This window comes from Sminthopsis crassicaudata, chromosome 1 (genome assembly GCF_048593235.1).
Source record: "Sminthopsis crassicaudata isolate SCR6 chromosome 1, ASM4859323v1, whole genome shotgun sequence".
NCBI lineage: Eukaryota > Metazoa > Chordata > Mammalia > Dasyuromorphia > Dasyuridae > Sminthopsis > Sminthopsis crassicaudata.
In genome coordinates this window covers 446,664,236-446,683,783 of record NC_133617.1, presented here as the reverse complement: position 1 = coordinate 446,683,783, position 19,548 = coordinate 446,664,236, and the positions used below count along the sequence as shown (strand labels likewise).

Sequence of the window (19,548 nt, the reverse complement as noted above, 5' to 3'; positions counted from 1 at the left end):
AAGGCTAATTACCTATTGGATGTGAGATAATGACTCTATTTGCAGTCAGAAGGGGGAGCTGAAGTGAAGCCAGAGATACCATCTCCCCACCCAGAATTAGAGGTGCTTTTAGAAATATCTTTTTATCAAAAAACAAAAAAACTGAGCTAGCAAAAAAGAAAGGTCTCATCATACTTGTCTGCCCATATAACTAGACATTTGCTAAAAGCAAGTGTTCCTCTTTCAAAGGACAGGGAAATAGTGTTGGGACACTTCGTAGGTTGTTGCTAAATAGTGTTTTCTACATTTCATTATATAAATAAATCCACTAAATTAGTGAAAATAAATCTGTCAAGGAGCTTCCACTAAATTAGGAAACATCAGTTCTCTAATATAATCAAAGAATAAGGTACAATTTTTATTCCTCATTTTCTGTTTGAGTAAATATTTTGGAAGCAGATATCTGGCACTATAAAATCACTACTCAAACCAATTGATTATACCTTACTTTTTCCAAGTAAAAAATAATTTGCTAAATTAATTACTTGAAATGTCTCATGGAAAATTATCTCAAATTCAAGATTCCTTAACCAACCAAATGAACTAATAGTCCCAGATATTATTTAAATCTTATTAGTGATCTAAAATATTAATATTAATATTATAATCTGAAATTTAGGCTCAAGTCTGCTGCAAACATTTTTATATAATTGTGAGAATTTCAATAGCAAAAGAGATATGTAAACTGATGTGCAAATTGAGGCCTCACAATCCCCACTCCAATCCCTACTTTAGTTCTCTGACATGATTGACACATTGTTCCACAAAGATTTCATTTACAGCAACATTTATTTATAGATAACATTTATAGAAATCAAGATCAAGAAAAATATTGAGTCTTGCATAGTATTTCATCTCATTCCTCCTTGATCTTTCTATTAAAAGAATCAATCCTTCCACAGATTTAAACAACTCTCCCAGGAGATTGTGATCTGCTTTAGATTGTGGTCTTCTTGAAGACTGAGTGTTGTGTCTAACTGATTATTGTTTAAGTGATCATAGATTATTGTCTAATTGATCATAGATCTACATTGAACATTTAAATGAAAGCTGGCTGAGCAGGTGCTTCCTTTTTAAAAGAAGAGAATTTATATATTGGGTGGATTCCAGTGAGTGAGAAAGCAATCTTATCTTAGGTAAGATTAGATTATCAGAGATAATCTTTTTAGTTACTGTTCTCAAAACATTTACCTATTGAAAGATCTTTTCTACCATTTTATCACTATCTATCAGCTGCCCTTCTAGCAAGTTTTTCTTAGAAGCTTGAAAAAATCTTCAGGGAAAAGAGTTCTACCTTAATTTTTTTTAGAATAATGAAAGAGGAGATTTTAAATGTTTCATAGTGATATTATCACCTTGAGTCAATGACATTTGATATTTGCATATCATTTTTATTCAATTCAATAAAGTTTTATTAATTTTATTAAGTTTTAGCCACTGTAATAAATACCAGGGATAAAAAAACTAAGCAAAACAATCCCTACTTTCATGGAATTTACTTAAAACACAATATACAGATTTTCCTAACAATAGTGGAAGAAATATCAAATAATACAGGGGAGAAAAATCACCTGGAAAGAAGTCATTCAATCATGTTTTTATTAATCACCTAGAATATGCCATAAATTATGCTTTGAGGATATAAAAAAAGAAAGCTAAAACAAGCTCTACCCTAAAAACTATAAGGGAGATAAATCTTTCTCTCTGTCTCTTTCTCTCTCTCTCTCTCTCTCTCTCTCTCTCTCTCTCTCTCTCTCTCTCTCTCTCTCTCTCTCTCTCTCTCTCTTTCTCTTACACACACACAATGTACACAATATCCATAGAATAATTGACAGAGGAAGCATTAGCAGCCAGTAGCATAAGAAAAGCAATCAGAAAAGTAGAATAGGTTGGGAAAGGCCTTAAGCACCAAATATTTGATTTTATATTTGCTTCTAGAGATAATAGGGAGTCACTGCAATTAACAAATTTCTAATTGATATGTCAGAAAATAAATTTGGTATCTGTGTGGAGAAAGCATTGGAGAGTGGAGAAACTTGAAGTGGAGATATTAAATTATTAATTAGAGTTCTGATAACTCTTTAAGGTTTATAAAGCACTTTATATATATTATCTCATTTGTTTCTTACAACAACCTTGTGGTGTATTACAGATGAAGAAAATGAAGCTCAGAGGTTAACTGACTTGTCTGGAGTCATAAAACTAGTAAATATGTAAAGCAGAGTTTAAATTCAAATATTCCTGATTCCAAGTCCATGTATTCCATGTATTTATGATTCCAATTAGGAACCTAATATAATTGCCCAAGAGGAGTTTATAGTTTAAATTAAAATGGTAGCCATGTAACTAGAGAAAAGGGATAGATGCAAAAGAAGAAAAAGAGGAGGCATAAAAGACAAAAGCACCTCAAAATACCCAAGATGAACAAGTATGCTAAAGGGCTACATATAAAAGACAAAAAGAGAACTAATGTAAGCAAGAATGAGTATAAAAGAATGGAATAGAATGGCAAAAAAACTATTGGGAAGGCTGAAGTCCAGAGAAAGTTGAAAGTTTTGGGGTAAAAAATTCCAGAGTTTCAAAAAAATGGTGAATTTTTTTAAAAGTTTGAAAGCATTTTGAAAATCTTAATTTAAAAAATCACTTTGAGGCTCAAGGAAGATGAAAAAAGTGCAATGTTTTAAAGACCATAATTATGTAAATTTAAAGTTCTTTGTAAATTTCCAAGAAGGCTTTTAATTATATTCAGAGCAAAAGAGGGGGAAAAGTCTTGTTTTTTCAATTTATAATGTAATGGTTACAGATTATAGACAGAAATCAGAATTATTTATCTCTTACTTTACATATATTCTCAAAGAGTGTTTTTCAGGTTAGAAAAATGAAACTAAAATGGCTAGAATAGAATTGAATCTCAAGGTAGACAAAAAAATTGTGAACATACCTAATTTCTAAATCAGTTTAAGTCTCTTGGCATGGACAAATCACATCCCAAGTTTCTACAAGATTTTGTAAACCACAAGTGTCATCATCACTCTGGGCAATGATTTCATCTCAGTTTCCATAACTGACAAATGAAGATAATAAAAGCATCTACCTATTAGTTATTGTGAGGACCAAATGACATAATATTTGCAAAGTGGTAAGCACAGTTCTTGACATATAATAAGTACTTAGTAATCTTGTTTCCTTTCCTTCTTTCCACCCACTTTGTTTTTAATTGGGGAATGAAAGGGGTAGGAAGGGAATGGTTAATGATACAAGAAAAAAAAGAGAGCCATCAAAAATGTTCTGAAGGAAAGAAGAAGAGTCAAGCTGGAAAGCTTTGAAAGAAACGTGGAATTTTTTCAAACCTTAAAAAAAAAAAAAGCAAGCAGCATGAAATGGAGATTCATGGTTCTATTAGGCAATCCTTTTTTGTGTATTCTGTTAGGTGTATTAAAATGGTTTTTTTTGTGTTTAGATTTAGAATAAAAATTAAAATTTAAAGAAGGAAAGAAAGAAAAAAAAAATAACAATCTGTTTAACATATGGTTGGCAATTTATATAAATGAAGAGAAAAAAAGGAAAATGAGCAGATAAAAGAATTTGCATTTTAGCTCTCCAGAATAAAATCTATCACAATGCATGTGTGAATATTATTCACTTCATAACAATAACTCACATATGCATGGCTTAATGATACTAAACCAAAAATTATTCTTGTCAATCAACCAAAATAGGAGTAAATAGTTAGTAGAATATTTCTCTATTTGAAAATAAAATAAAACAAAACCCAAGGGTTTCTGTTGTATTTAGACATCTTTTCCATTAAAAAAAATGTATAATGGAGAAAAAAGATGGAATTAACTAGTTTAATAACTATCTGAAGAATTGTGAGTCGATGCCAACAGATGGGGAAAGGGTAAATTAATTTGAGAATGTAGCAAAGAAAACTAAACCCTTTAACCATAAGAGATATTTTCTTCTGAAGGATGTATTCTGAGAATCTAGTAAAACCAAAACTTAAAGATTTAATCCCCAAAGAGCCACAAGCTTTCTTTCTTTTCTTTTTCTTTTTTTTTAAAGCTTTTTATTTTCAAAACATATGCACAGATAATTTGACAACATTGACCCTTGCAGAGCCTTGTGTTTCAGATTTTCTCCTTCCCCTTTACTCCCTGCCCTGCCATGTAGAGGGCCACAGATAGTGGGGGAACTCTGGGTGAGGTTTAATTCCCTTCAGCCCAGAGGGGAACCTGATAATAATGTCTGGTTTGGCTCCCCATATTCCCTAAGGACTCTTAGCTGTCCTGAGAAGTCAGGAGGCAGTGACAACCTGTGTTGTAATTGAAGTAGAGTTATACTAGGTGGCAAAGAGTGATACCAGGTGTCAATCTACATAAAAAAACAAGTTCTTTATATGGTCCCACGAAGTATTGCTTTGGTTATATAAGGGTATTAGGGTATATAAAGGGGAGAGAATTTGGAATAAAGAGACTTCATATTTTAGCCATCCTCAGGAGTCTCACCTCATCACTCCTCTACTAAGACGGTATATTTTAACCACCCCACCATGGGGGCTCTAGAAAGCAGGACACTACAGAGCCACAAGCTTTCTTTCATTCATTCCAACACAACTGCAATTATCAAAACAAAAGCTACTGAGATACTCAAGTTGACACATAATTTCAATAAAGCTATTTATATCACTTTCTCAAATAGCTAGCTGTCAGACAATTGAGAGTGTAGAATCCTGAATTGAGTTATATATTTGAAATACTCCGTTTATCAGTCCTCCCCCTTACAACTTTCCAGGTTGAAAACAGATAATATTTAATGACTAGCATTTATGTATCTCTTTAATGTTGGTCAAACCTAAGTGATACAATGAAGACAAATTTACCTGGCTTCATTAGGATCTCAAGTTCACCTCACTTGTTACCCTTCTTACCCTCCCTTTTTACATTTGTTACTATGTTGTTTTCCTAATATATTTTTGCCAATGGATCTTTGAAGTTGTGAAGTTAGTGTTGGCTGAGTTTTCATTTTATTATTCTTTAGGGTATCTCTCCCTGATCTTCTTCTTCCTACTCTATGTTATTTATCATGATACACACACACACACACACACACACACACACACACACACACGATTCTACTGTTAAAGATATATACCATAAAAGTTATGAGCCAAAAAAGTGGGATTGCTGATACACAAAATTTACTTATAAACACATTTGGATAGCAAATACTTGAAAACAAAGTATATCTCTATCAGTTTAGGAATGACTAAATAAAATGAACGTAATCAAATATAACTGCTGTAAGAAATGTTGAACATGGTGATATACAGAGAAACGTGGAAAGAAAGATGAATTGATGCAAATTCAAGTAAGCAAAACCAGAAAAGCAACATATAAATTAGTAACATACACAATCCACCACAAAATAATAAAGAAATCAATGTTGCATGATTATAAAAAATAAGCTTGGTTGCAAAGAAAAGATATGAAAATAGAATTTCTTCAATTCCTTTGTTGTATTTTGGGGGAAATAAGGTTGGGAAAATGGGTATAGGCTTATAGAATGATATACATATATATATATATAATTTTCTGGTGGATGTGGTTTTGTTGATTTTTTTCTCCTTTTTTTATTAAAAACTCTTTGGGACGGATACAATAGGAAGTTAAAATGATGTGAAAAACTTTTAAGTCTGTGTAAAAAACAAAAAATCACAATATAGTTTGACTTTAAGGTGATTAGTGATATTGGTCTGGGGCAAACTATATTATCATGCCATCAAAGAACCAAGATTTTTAATAAGTATCTTCATGAAACTGTAAACTAATAATCCAATAAGGTTATTAGCTAAAGGATTCTAGAATCATTTTTAGAGCTTAAAGTGACTCTTGCTCCCAAACAGATAAGCAGTTTTCAAATAATTGGAATATAATAGAAATATATGTAATGCAATATATTCTGAACACAATTCAAACTTTCATGATTCAGATGGTTCTTCAGGATCATATATCATGTGCATATATCATCACATAACAAGATAATAATTATGATAATAAAAGCAATTATTTATTACATATGTATGTATTACATATAAAATTACATTTTATAATTTCAAATAAGCTTTCCCATGTTTCATCTTATTTTATCCACAAAATAAACATTAAATTTTTCATTTTACAGAAGAGGAAACTGAAGCTCAAATAAGTTAAAGTGCCACAATATTGCTGAACCTACAAATCAAGTCTTCTGAAATCTAGTTAATATTATATCATACCATTCTAAATTACTAGAAGAAAACATATAACCATTTTATACTCTTAATGTAGAAGTTGCTAATACTGCAGTAAATTATTTTACTGTGATATGCTGCAAACATTACTTTCTACATTACTTTCTTTTTATTTGAAAACCCTATATTCAGATAATTTCCTTGTCATTTGTCTCTCTCACAACAGAAAATAGATAATGTCATAGGAAATTTGCAATTAAAATAATTTGCTGGTTTATTTTTTTTAATTAAGCTTTAACTGAGTCCCAAGAAGGAGAATAAACCTGCCCAAACTAGTCACATATTTAATGTCTGAGTAAAATCTGAAACCAAATCTTCTGACTTCCAGAGGCAGAAATAATCTTTCTGTTGTATTATACTATTACAATGCTTTGCAAGTGAAGAAGTTGAGCTAAAACCTACTTAAGAGAACTTATGGGGTTAAATCACCAACAGACCTTATACTAGAACTTGTTCAATTTGCCTTACTATATACACTCCATTTCATGTATCTTATGATCTGCCCAAACTATTCTTTGTGCAAGATTTTGTATATCCCTCATTGTATCTCCCATCTCTATGCCTTTCTATGCCATGGTTGGAAAGCATTTCTTCCTTGCTTTCACTTTTTAGATTCTCTAGACTTTTTATTTATTTATTTTTAAGGCAACTGGGGCTGTTACTTGTCCAGGATTGTAGAGTTAGGAAGTATTAAGCGCCTATTGACCTGAATTTGAACTCAAGACCTCCTGTTTTCAGAGCCAGTTCCCTATCCACTGTGTCATCTTGCTGCCCCATTTAGCTTTCTTCAAAGCTAAGTCCAAATGCCACCCCTTAAATGAGGTATTTCTGATCCTCTCAACTGCTAGTGCCTTATCTTTTTTCATAAACCCTATCATTTTTTAAATTTTTCTACTGCCATCACAAGCACCTCTATCTCCCATTCACCAAAGCTTACAGCTTATATATCATCCTCAATCCCTGCCTTCATTCAGGGTGGTACAAGTCCTTTCAATTTGGCCTTCATTACATTACTGGTATATGTCCCTTCTTTTCTTTGTCACTGTCATTACTGAGGTCCAGGTTCTTATTACTTCATAACTATCCTGTTCTTCCAGTTGGTTTCCCTTCCTCAAAATTCACCCCCATCAAGTCCATCCTTTGCTCAGCTGTCAAATTAATCTTCCAGAAAGATGGATTAACTACATTACTCCTCCTACTTTCCCCCCTCAAACCAATAAAATCCCTATGACAGCTAGGTTGGAAAACTTCTATTTCGCATTCAACATCTTTCACAACTTGGCCCTTTCCTGTATTTCCAAACTTCTTACACCATATTCCTCTTTCTTCTTCCTTCCATATACTTTGAAATTCTTTGCACTGGTATCTTTCATGTTCCTTTCTATTTCCTGACTATGGGAATTTTAATTAACTTTTCCCCATGTTCAAAATGTTATCCCTCCTCATATCTGTTCTTGGATTCTCTGATTTTCTTCAAGTCCTAGTTAAAATCATATCCACTACAAAACCCCTTCCTGACACACCTCAGTGTTAATCTCTCTCTCTATTGATCACTTTTAATTTATTCTTCATGAAACTTAGTTTTCATGTTTCCCCATTAGACTATAAGCTTCTTGAGAGTAGAAATTACCTTTTGCTTGTCTTTATGTCTCCAACACTTAGCACAGTAACTGACATATATGATGCTGAATAATTACTTGTTGACTAATTCCTGCCAAAAAAGAGGGTGTATTGATTTTAAATACTTATTTTATATATATATACATATTCATGTACATGTTGTCATTCCCAAGGGAATATAAGTTCTGTGGGGGCAAGGACTTTTTCTTTCTTAATAACAGCTATATTAAATGTCCGTGGTTGTAAAACAATAACAATAATCTTGCATATTAACAACTCTAGAATAATAGGTGAATGACATTAATGTGATAAATACTAAGAATAGTCTCTTATTAAAATAAATACTATTGTTTGGCATAAATAGCAAAAAATAAACTTTGCAACTCATAAGACAGATGTAAAAGGCAAAGAGAAAATCAGCAGAAACAAATCAGCAGAGTTCTATCTTAAAAATCGTTCATTACAAAACAGCTTTAACCTTTTGCCAGGAGCATGTGCCATATCTCCAAAGTACAAAATACAAAATCAAGAAATTCTAGTATAGCCCTAAAGTAAATAGGCTTAAAATGTTCTTCAAATTAAGTTCTTCCCACTTTTCAATTGCACCACTTTTGTCTATCATACAATTATAAAACTATTTTTTAACATGAGAGTATTGTTAAAGTCAGAAAAAAAAAAACAGGCATGTCTGAAAGAAAAACATCAGAAATAAAGTTGGATGAAGCATAACCTTTTTATATCTGTGAGTGATCATATCCTGTTTTGTACCATTGCCAAACCAGATACTTGAAAAATAAAAAGCAGTCCAAGGAAAATAAACTAATATTACCTGTTGAATCATGGAATCGTTCAAGTTCATTTAGCCATTTTCCATAAAGTTTTAGATGTCCAAATAGTTAATAGATCCAATGGACAGAATAGGGATTGAGCAGCTCCAATGTCCTTTTTTGATTCTTCATCATGGTGAATGTGAACCTAAGGTTCTCTAGGAGTACAGAGAAAGGAAAGCTCTGGCAGTTCTTAGCAAATGTTTGACTGTGCGGCTGAGCCACTCCAAACTTTGCTAGACTGATCCTCAGATGACAGCCTGTTGCTGGGACCCTTTTCAAAGCATTTCCAACTTAGTATGAGATGCCAGACCTTTTTATGCTCCACTGGCAACATCGAAGGGGACAAGGATCACTACTACATCATGATGACACATTTCAATAAGATTTTAGTGAAGATTTTTATTCTATTCTTTCTTTTGCTCATTCAGCAATGAATAACATCTTAAAGCTGCAATAGTTCAAAAAAACATACTGCAATTTTATTGAGCAAAATTCCTTTAACAGGTTAGATGAATACCTATGCAACTTATAATGTTAGAGAGTTGCCTAGAAAAATAAAAGGTCAAGTGTCTTTTCCAAAGGCACACAGTCAATGTCTACCAAGAGTAGGACTTGAATTCAAAAGTCCTGGTTTCAAGACTTGTTCTGTACATGTCATCAGATGATCATCAAGGCTTGCTCTGCACTATGTATCATATCACATAGTCTACTATGTCATCATTCTCCTCTTTTCCCCCACTCCACACCATGTAAATTTTGACAAAATCTCAGAGGAAGAGAAGAGAGAAAGATTGGAAGTGGTCAAAGGAAATGAAATATTAATGTAATTTATTTTGAGAAGCAGCATGGCATAATGAATAGAGCATTTTGCCTGGAAAGTGAAAGTTCTGTATTAGAATCCTACCTCAAGCATTATTAATTATTTGATCCTGAATAAGTAAAATTTTACTTCTTTAATTCTCATTTTCCTTATGAACAAAATAGGAATAACATCAGTCCCTATTTCACAGCATTGTTAAGAAGATAAAATGAGATGATAAATGTAATTTACTAGGCAAAACACTATTTTAATATGTCATTATTAGTTTTCATGAAACCTTTCCTTATCCCCTCAAATTCTAATACCCTTCTCAAACTATGTTGCATTTAATGTCTTTATGTTTATCTGCATGTATGTATATATTAAAGCATATGCATATATATGCATATAAATATATAGATATATTTTATATATGTATATTTTCATATTCTCAAATTATATATTTTTATATATAACATATTTTATAAAGTTAAATAATATACATATACACTCATATACATAAAAGTATGTATGTATGTATGTATCTATATCTAGATTAGAATAAAAAGGAATAATTCCATTGCATCTCCTATAGCTAGCATATATAAAATACTTAATAAATGCCTGACTATTTTTAAAAACTAGTATATGAATTCTATTTTTGACTTATTGGCAAATGGCAAAAAGTTTGTCATTTATAATGTTACACATCATTCTCATTTTGTTATTTCAGTGCTTCTTTCTATACTGAAATAAATAGTTTAAAATTTAACTGACATGCTATACTGAAGTAGAAAAGCACCTCAAATGGGACCATGAGAAACACAATCTTGAAGCTTTGTAGTTAGAAGTTTATTACTAATTCTTCACTCCCTAATGCAGATGGTATTCTTACACCCCCAGATATGCTGTCCTGAAAAACCTGAGACCTTGACAACCTGAGAAGCTTAAAGAAATACTGCTTATTGCTGTCTGGGAATGACCCCCTTAGAGTGATAACTTTTTGCCTCCTATTTAGAATAGAAATTCCTTTATTATGACAAATGTATCAAGAAACATTTTGATGTCTCTCTCTTCTATCTATAAATATATGGCCATGAGGCCACTCATTACTGACTCTTCCAGTCTTGGTGTTGGGACATCAGTACTGGCCAGTAATAAAGGCTCTTAAAACTTCATTATTTTGGCTGCCCTGTTTTTCTCTTGCCTGGGCACTTCAATACAACTTAATTTTGGTTATTTTAAACAAAGTATAAAAAAGAAATAGGTTTTGAAATCTTATAAGCACATGAATCCTATAACACTGACCTCTGACTAATCTTGTTTAGCAAGCATTAATAAGATTATTTAAGAAAGTAGAGCCCATTAGATCAAAAACATGCTTTCTGCCTATAATATGAAGGGCTGTAGCCACAACAAAAATTGAACTACAATAGGATTATAATAATAGATAATATCAGAAAAATGATTAAAAAAAAAAGATACATTAGACACAAAGGGAAAGTGAAAGATAGTCCAAGTATGTCACTATATAGTAAACATTCATGCTGTTAATTGAATTTTGGTAGTGAACTTTTTGGGAAGACATGGACACAAGTCTCCAAAGGTGAGACACAATCTGTATAATTGGAAGGAATATCCAAAAGTAATGATGTCACAGATCTACTTGACTACCCAAACGTTGTTAACCACATATCTCTCAGTTCTCTACATTTTAATATACTTTTTTTATAAAAACAAAACTATGGGATGTTGTATCTGTATTATCATGTTCCTTTTATATATGCAGAAAATGAGATATAGAAAAGGTGAAGGGTATATTGATATTCACCTAGCCAGTAAAAGTGTCAACAGCAAGACTTGAATCTCAATCTTCATACTATTAAATCATTTTGAAACAATGCATCTGATTCAAGTAAGTTGAGTTGCACCAAAATGATCTTTGTTGGTTTTGGAATCACAAAACAGAAATCACAAATACTCAATCTCTATATTTAACTAGTAAATGTAGATAAAGATTTTAAAAAGTAGATAAAAATAAATGCAAATGTACAGAGAGCTTAGCCTTCAAAAACATTATCATTAAGTTTATTATTGGTAAAGCTTAAAAATGGCCCTATACAAAGACCCTTTTCTAGTGAAAAGGACATTAATAGCATGAATCTAGCCAATTGCAAGTATGTTTGCTATTAACTTCATTTTCTAATTTTTTTTTTCCCAAATCAGAATCCTTTAACTTGTCTTGGGTTACAATACATGCTCATTACTCTGGTGAGAAACGACACTCTCTACCTTCTCCCTTATTCCTAGCCTCATTGTCATTCCCTACCATACACACTCCTGGGCAGTAAAAGCAGTTGTCTCCAAGGATCCTCTCATCCTGCCAAATAAAGCTTTTGGCAGGGAGCACCTTCCATGACAGTTGCATGCTGGTCTTGAGAAAAATGGCATGCAATTCCAGGGCTCTGTTACTGCTCTATAAGAATGTGAGATATCAAGATAATGGATTGAAGAATGAATATTATTTCATATTGCTACCAATAGCCAAGATTAAATTTTACTCAATCTGATTATATACTCGGGAAAAATATTTTGGGAAGAAAATTGATTTTGGATTAATTTTACAAAGCATGAATATTCATGTTACAACTATGATTATATGGCCAGGGCTAAATAAATTAAAATGTTACACCTAAATAATACAAATGTAACATGAATTAATCGATACTGAACTGTGATATATTTAGTTTTACAATTTATAAGAAATAGTAAAACAACCACAAACAGTTAATCTTATTCTTGTGGGGTATTTTAATTTTACACATCTCTCATTTTAATTCTCTCCTCCCCCATTTGAATCAAGATGATTTGAAATAAGCTATTTTGAAATAGTGGGAGATTTTCTGTAAGATGCTGTGAATTCTCAAAAAGAGCTAAATTTTGGAATGTTGTATAGCAGCACTAGTTCAGATACTGCAATATTCTTTTATGTAATGCAAATAAGGAGACCCAATCATGTTCATGGACCATTCACCATATCTGTTTTATGGTACTTTCACTCTACTTTGTTATTTCAGGAAGTAACTTATTTTGACTTTGGAGATGAAAATTGTTAACACAGCTCAAAATCAGGATACCAGCAGCATCAATATCTAATAAGAGTTGCTTTTTCTTAGCCCTAAATGAGATTTATCAAGAACTATCAACAGTATTAAAGAGATCTGTATATTCCTTTGTTCTCTCATCTAGGTCCAATTTAAAAGGGACTGGGATTAAAGAAAGGGGGAAAATAACTGGGACAGACCCTTAAACCTTTTACAACATAGAAAAAAATTTCACTCCCACATCAATTCTTTCCCCTTCCTAAAGAAGTTCTTCTAAATTCCATTTTATAATAAAGAGCTTGGGGGAGGGAGGCAGAAAGAAAGAACCAAGCCAGTCTACTCTCAGTGACCACATTGCCATTATCAAGGGTCCCTCAAAACTCCAAAGGTAGTACTGAGGGATCCCTCCAAAGCAAGGAGTTGTAAAAGCAGATTGGCATACATTCATGTTCTCGTAAAGGTGTGACTGTGCCTGAAGAAAGTTGAATATTTCCAAGAACCAAGATGGCCCAGAGTGAAACAACTCTAAAAGGAGGAAAAGACCAGGTCAAGTCAGCACATTACAATACCTTGAGAAGCCTGACAGAAGGGAGAAAAGCGGCATGGCACAGCTTCCTAATGGTCCAGTTTAGTGGGCGATGAGCATCAGTTTGATTCATGACTCCCAATTCCACCAGGAAAAAAAAAGGAGCTGTCCGCCTGCAAATGCCTAGAAAACCCCAGGTGCCCTACAGTTCTGATATGCCAGGGTCATTTCGGTACACCTGCAGTCCGGTCATGGCAGAGGATTTCCGGAACTTGGAAGACTAGTGAAGGGGTTCTGCCTTAGACCCCAATTCTCTTTAAGGAAGCAACCTCCTGGCTCGGAGCAGTGGTGCTCATGCATACCAAATGGGGTTGGATGGAAGCAGCCAGCCTGCTGCTGCTGCTGCTGCTGCTGCTGCTGCTGCTGCTGATACTGCTGCTGCCGCCACGGAGGGGAGGGATGCAGGGTTTTAAAGGAGAGGAACAGCCTGCAAAGAAAAGCCTGCAGTAAAGGCAGCTCACCGGCTAGCGTTTGTACTGTCTCTCCTCCAGTCTCTTCAGAAGAAAGGCAGGTCAGACATGCTGGGGGAAGATGAGCCATTTGCTTGGCTCTCCTGGTTTGTCAGGGATACAAGAGCCTCAGAAAGAGAGCATGAATAAAACCGGGGGGGGGGGGGGGAGGGAGGAGGGAAGGGAGGACTTCGACTTTCTTTCACAATGCATCAGTGAGGAGCTATAAACCCCGCACAGGGGGAGGGGCTAACACACCCATCAAGAAGGGATGGATCTGACTGATAAGACTTGATAAATTCTCTCCCGGTAATATAGCTGATACTATAAATTGAAAACCAAGCTAAAAAAAAAATCGTCCACTGCCCCTTAATTGTCTCAGAATTGTTCCTTGAAACCATCAGCATTCTTTGCCCTGATAATGATGTATTTTTATTTATTATTTTTGGTAGACAAACTCAGACATGAAGGAGTTACTCTTTTCATAATAATTACAACAGCATATTTATATTTCTCTTAGCAAGGAAAAAAAGAATAGTATTTATTCTAGAACTCCTAATCTTACCCTCTAAAATACTATTAGAAACCACAGTTCTTTTCAAAACTTAAACCTTAGAATTTCTTGTGAGAGATGGGCAATAAAGAATAGAATTCCACTTAAGCTTTGCTCCCATCCCTTTCTACCTCATCATCATTTTCTAATGAAGGATTCATTGCTTGAGAAATTAAAGCAATCACCAAGCCTCCAGTTTTCCAGAGAATATAAAAGTTTTTGGTCTAAAAGCCAAAAAGTTTCTTTCAATGATAAGGGAGTTAGATATGAGTATTTAGGCTGATAATTGTAAGAATTTTAAGTTTGTGCTCATGGTTTTCCAAGATCTCCATATTGATCATGATTCCTTTTTATTTAGGGGCACAAAGGGAGAAATCAGGAGAATTTAACACCCTGAGAACTCTTTCATTTTTGCTTTTCCAGTATGATGTCTCTCCCCAAATCCTCCTTTTTTCTTAATTAACTTAAAAGTAAACCTTGCTTTTGGGAAGGGGATCAGGAAATATTATATCATATTGAAGCTGTGCTATCATGCATAGGTTATACATCTGAGCTTATTTCCAGAAATGCTTGAAGTAAAAAGTTCTCAGGGTGTTAAAAAAGGACAACTGTGATTTTCACATGATGTATAAAATGCAGCAGTATTTTTCAACTCTAGTGTAGCCAGGACTAGAAATATCATTCCTTGAAAAGGTGCCTTCAACAGGAGTAGTTAGCTCCCCATTTTAATGTTCTTTCATGAAGTACTGGGAGATAATTTGAATTTTCCATTCCAAATGCTCCAGAGGAAGAATAAGGAAAAGAGGGAAAATTGGGAAGAAAATAAGGGTATTACTTGATCTTAACTCTAAGAAGAATGCTAATGTGAGTGGGAAATTCATTGGCCCAGAAATCCCAAAGAAGGTATGATTGAGCTTGAAGTATATTTAACACAATTGTGTAAGATGGAAAGTAGCTCCAGTGGTCATTCCATACAGTCCAGTGGCAAGAACATTGATCATCTGGGTAAGAGAGGGACATTCTTTGGTTAATGGTAGAATTGTAGTCACCAGCAAAGGATGGGAGCCAACAAATGTTGAGCTGCTGAAGAGCTGAGAACAGAGCCACAAGAAGCAGGGTTTTGGAGAACAACTCACAGAAAATAAGATACCATAGGTGGAGCTGAATTAGTTTACATATCTGGGAACAGAGAATTGAATGGATGGGAAAGAGCAAACCTGACCTCCAGGCAATCTGTAATTGTTAGAAAGTTCCTACTTACATAAATCTTATGCTCGCTTTTCTTTATTAGAATCAATAAGATTCTTAAAACTATGATACTATTTTCCTCTAAATATGTTATAAATCCTATCCTGTCCCACACATATTTTAGACTGTTTTTTTATTCAAATAAAACAGATAAAAATAATGAGGGATGAAGAAAAAGAAAGATTTATATGTAGGGTGCAACAATTATAAAAAATTAGTCAGTAAACATTTCTTAAGCACCTATCATAGGTTAAGTGTTGTGCTAAGACCTGGAAGAATCATTATGCAATAATATTGTTAGAGATGGTTACATTTTAAGAATACTTAAAAGATTCAAGTTTGGCTTCCATGTTGATAGATTTCTTTTGAAAATGTTCTTCTTTCATTGAATAATTGAAGGCCCATCAAGTCTACAATCTCAAATGCTCTGCTTTGAAAGTACTCTGCTTTGGAAGTACCACAGGATATCCTTTAAGTATAAAAAGAGTTAAAGCAGGGAAATCACAGAAATTAGCAAGGAAATTACATTGAGGCCAGGTGGCAGGGAACATGCAAAAAGCCTTTTAAAGAAATAAATGTGTTTGCTGCATGCATGAATTCCTATATAAATGTTCCCAATTTATGAGAATGTGAATTACAAATTCAGAGACATCTGGACAATCATTAAACAAATTATACCTCACTTTCTACATGTATACAAAGCACAAAGTGAGGAAGAACATGATAAGAAGTTGAGTGAAGTACTAGGAATTTACCCAATGACACAGTTTATGAATGATTTCATTCCCCTTTTAATAAACCATAATCTCAATAATACTACTTAGCCAATTCTTTAAACTGTCCAGTATAAGCAGGATGGTTATAGCAACTATGCCTCTTAGTGGGTACTTTATAGTCATTCTCTGTTTTACTTGATTGCTATTTAAAATCATGCTTGATGTGTTCCTTCAATCAAAATGAATTTTTTTTTATTGGTTGCTTTGATTTATTTAAATACATGAATTCATAAAATACATTTTTGCTCTTATCCTATTTTTCTCTTTCCATTACTTTCATTGTTTTCAAAAATTTTTTTATTTAATTTATTTTATAATTATAACTTTTTTTTTTATAGTACATATGCATAGGTAATTTTTTTATAACATTATTCCTTGTACTCCATTCTGTTCCGAATTTTTTTCCTCCTTCCCTCCACCCCGTCCCCTAGATGCCAGGCATTCCCATACATATTAAATATCTTATAGTACATCCTAGGTACAATATATATGTGCAGAACCAAATTTTGTTGTTGTTGTTGTTGCAAAGGAAGAAATGTATTCAGAAAGTAAAAATAATCTGGGAAGAAAAACAAAAAAATGCTAACAGTTTACACTCATTTCCCAGTGTTCCTTTTTCTGGGTGTAGCTGATTCTGTCCATCATTGATCAATTGGAATTGGATTAGCTCTTCTCTATGTTGAAGATATCCACTTCCATCAGAATATATCCTCATACAGTATCAATGTTAAGTGTATAATGATCTCCTAGTTCTGTGCGTTTCATTCAGCATCAGTTCGTGTAAGTCTCTCCAAGCCTCTCTGTATTCATCCTGTTGGTCATTTCTTACAGAACAATAATATTCCATAACATTCATGTACCATAATTTACCCAACCATTCTCCAATTGATGGGTATCCATTCATTTTCCAGTTTCTAGCCACCACAAAAAGGGCTGCCACAAACACTTCAGCACATACAGGCCCCTTTCCCTTCTTTAGTATTTCCTTGGGATATAAGCCCATTAGTAGCACTGCTGGATCAAAGGGTATGCACAGTTTGATAACTTTTTGGGCATAATTCCAGATTGCTCTCCAGAATGGTTAGATTCTTTCCCAACTCCACCAAAAATGCACCAGTGTCCCAGTTTTTCCACATCCCCTCCAACAATCATCATTATTTGTTCCTGTCATCTTAGCCAATCTGACAGGTGTGTAGTGGTATCTCAGAGTTCTCTTAATTTGCATTTCTATGATCAATATTGATTCGGAACACTCTTTCATATGAGTGGAAATAGTTTCAATTACATCATCTGAAAATTATCTGTTCATATCCTTTGCCCATTTATCAATTGAAGAATGGCTTAATTTCTTATAAAGTCAATTCTCTCTATATTTTGGAGATTAGGTCTTTATCAGAACCTTTAACTGTAAAAATGTTTTCCCAACTTGTTACTTCCCTTCTAATCTTGTTTACATTAGTTTCCTTTGTGCAATATTAGGTTCTTACTAAGTGCTAATAAGATAATGAGATATTAGATTCTTACTAAGTGTTAAGTCAGTACTTAGCAATTCTCTAGTTCTGCCCTTTACTGAGAGTTTTACTTCTGGGAACTTCTGGGAAGGAGCTTGCATGCTTAGGAGGAACAAGTTCATTGGTTGAAGTATTTTTTCCCAGGAGCCCCTGAGTTATTCCACACCCATTCTCTGGGAGGATAAAAGAAGACACCATTGAGCAAGGAGAGAGTCTTGTCTGGGCCAGACCTAGGGCGGCAATCTGGAGGAAAAAAGTCTCTACTCTAAGTCAGAGTTGGTGGCCAAGAGATTGAGTTGAGACAGCAGATCTCCTCCCAGAGAGCTATCTGCAGTTTCTGGAGACAACAGAACATTAAATATTGGCTTCCACAACGTGGGGCGAGGACTTTTGCTTATCCTGACAAGGTCTTATTCTGAGCCCTTCAGAGGAGCTAAAACAGACCTTCACAGTGCAAAAGCTTTTTAATTTGATGGAATCAAAATTTTCTATTTTGTGATCAATAATGATCTCTAGTTCTCCTTTGGACACAAATTCCTCCTCCACAAGTCTGAGAGGTAAACTATCCTATGTTCCTCTAATTTATTTATAATCTTGTTCTTTATGCCTAAATCTTGGACCCATTTTGATCTTATCTTAGTGTGTGGTGTTAAATGTGGGTCCATGCCTAGTTTCTGCCATACTAATTTCCAGTTTTCCCAGCAGTATTTGTCAAATAATGAATTCTTATCCCAAAAGTTGGGATATTGGGGTTTGTCAAACACTAAATTGCTATTTTTATTCACTATCTTGCCCTGTGAACCTAACCTATTCCACTGATCAACTAGTCTATTTCTTAGCCAATATCAAATGGTTTTGGAGACTGCTACTTTATAATATAGTTCTAGATCAGGTACAGCTAGACCACCTTCACATGATTTTTTTTTCTTCATTACTTCCCTTGAAATTCTTGACCTTTTGTTCTTCCATATGAATTTTGTTGTTAATTTTTCTAAGTCATTAAAATAGCTTCTTGGGAGTCTGATTGGTATAGCACTAAATAAATAGATTAGTTTAGGGAGTATTGTCATCTTAATTATATTCGCTCGGCCTATCCAAGAGCACTGAATGTCTTTCCAATTATTTAAATCTGACTTTATTTTTGTGGCAAGTGTTTTGTAATTTTGCTCATATAATTCCTGACTTTCCTTTGGTAGATATATTCCCAAATATTTTATACTATCGACTGTTATTTTGAATGGAATTTCTCTTTGTATCTCTTGCTGTTGGATTGTGTTGATAATGTATAAAAATGCTGAGGATTTATGTGGATTAATTTTGTGTCCTGCAACTTTGCTAAAGTTCTCAATTATTTCTAAAAAGCTTTTTAGCAGTGTCTTTGGATTTCTCTAAATATACCATCATATCATCTGCAAAGAGTGATAGTTTAAGTTCTTCATTATTTACTCTAATTCCTTGAATCTCTTTCTTGGCTCTTATTGGTGAGGCTAGCATTTCTAGTACACTATTGAATAGTAATGGTGATAGTGGGCAACCTTGTTTCACTCCTGATCTTACTGGGAAAGGTTCCAGTTTATTGCCATTACATATGCTGTTTACTGACCGTTTTAAATATATACTCCTTATTATTTTAAGGAATAGTCCATCTATTCCTATACTTTCAAGTGTTTTTAGTAGGAATGGATGTTGGATTTTATCAAATGCTTTTTCTGCATCTATTGAGATGATCATATAGTTTTTG

At 33.7% G+C, this 19,548-nt stretch overlaps 1 protein-coding gene across 2 annotated transcripts in view; it reads right to left on the bottom strand.

The window, feature by feature from the left end:
• Positions 1-13,860, bottom strand: part of TRPM3 (transient receptor potential cation channel subfamily M member 3) — a 603,878-nt gene extending 590,018 nt beyond the window's left edge. For both annotated transcript variants that reach the window (XM_074280710.1, XM_074280711.1), the window contains exon 1: positions 13,254-13,860. In XM_074280710.1, coding sequence (XP_074136811.1) covers positions 13,254-13,343 — 90 coding nt within the window. In that variant the 5' untranslated portion in view covers positions 13,344-13,860. The remainder of the gene's footprint in view (positions 1-13,253) is intronic.
• Positions 13,861-19,548: the final 5,688 nt, after the last annotated feature.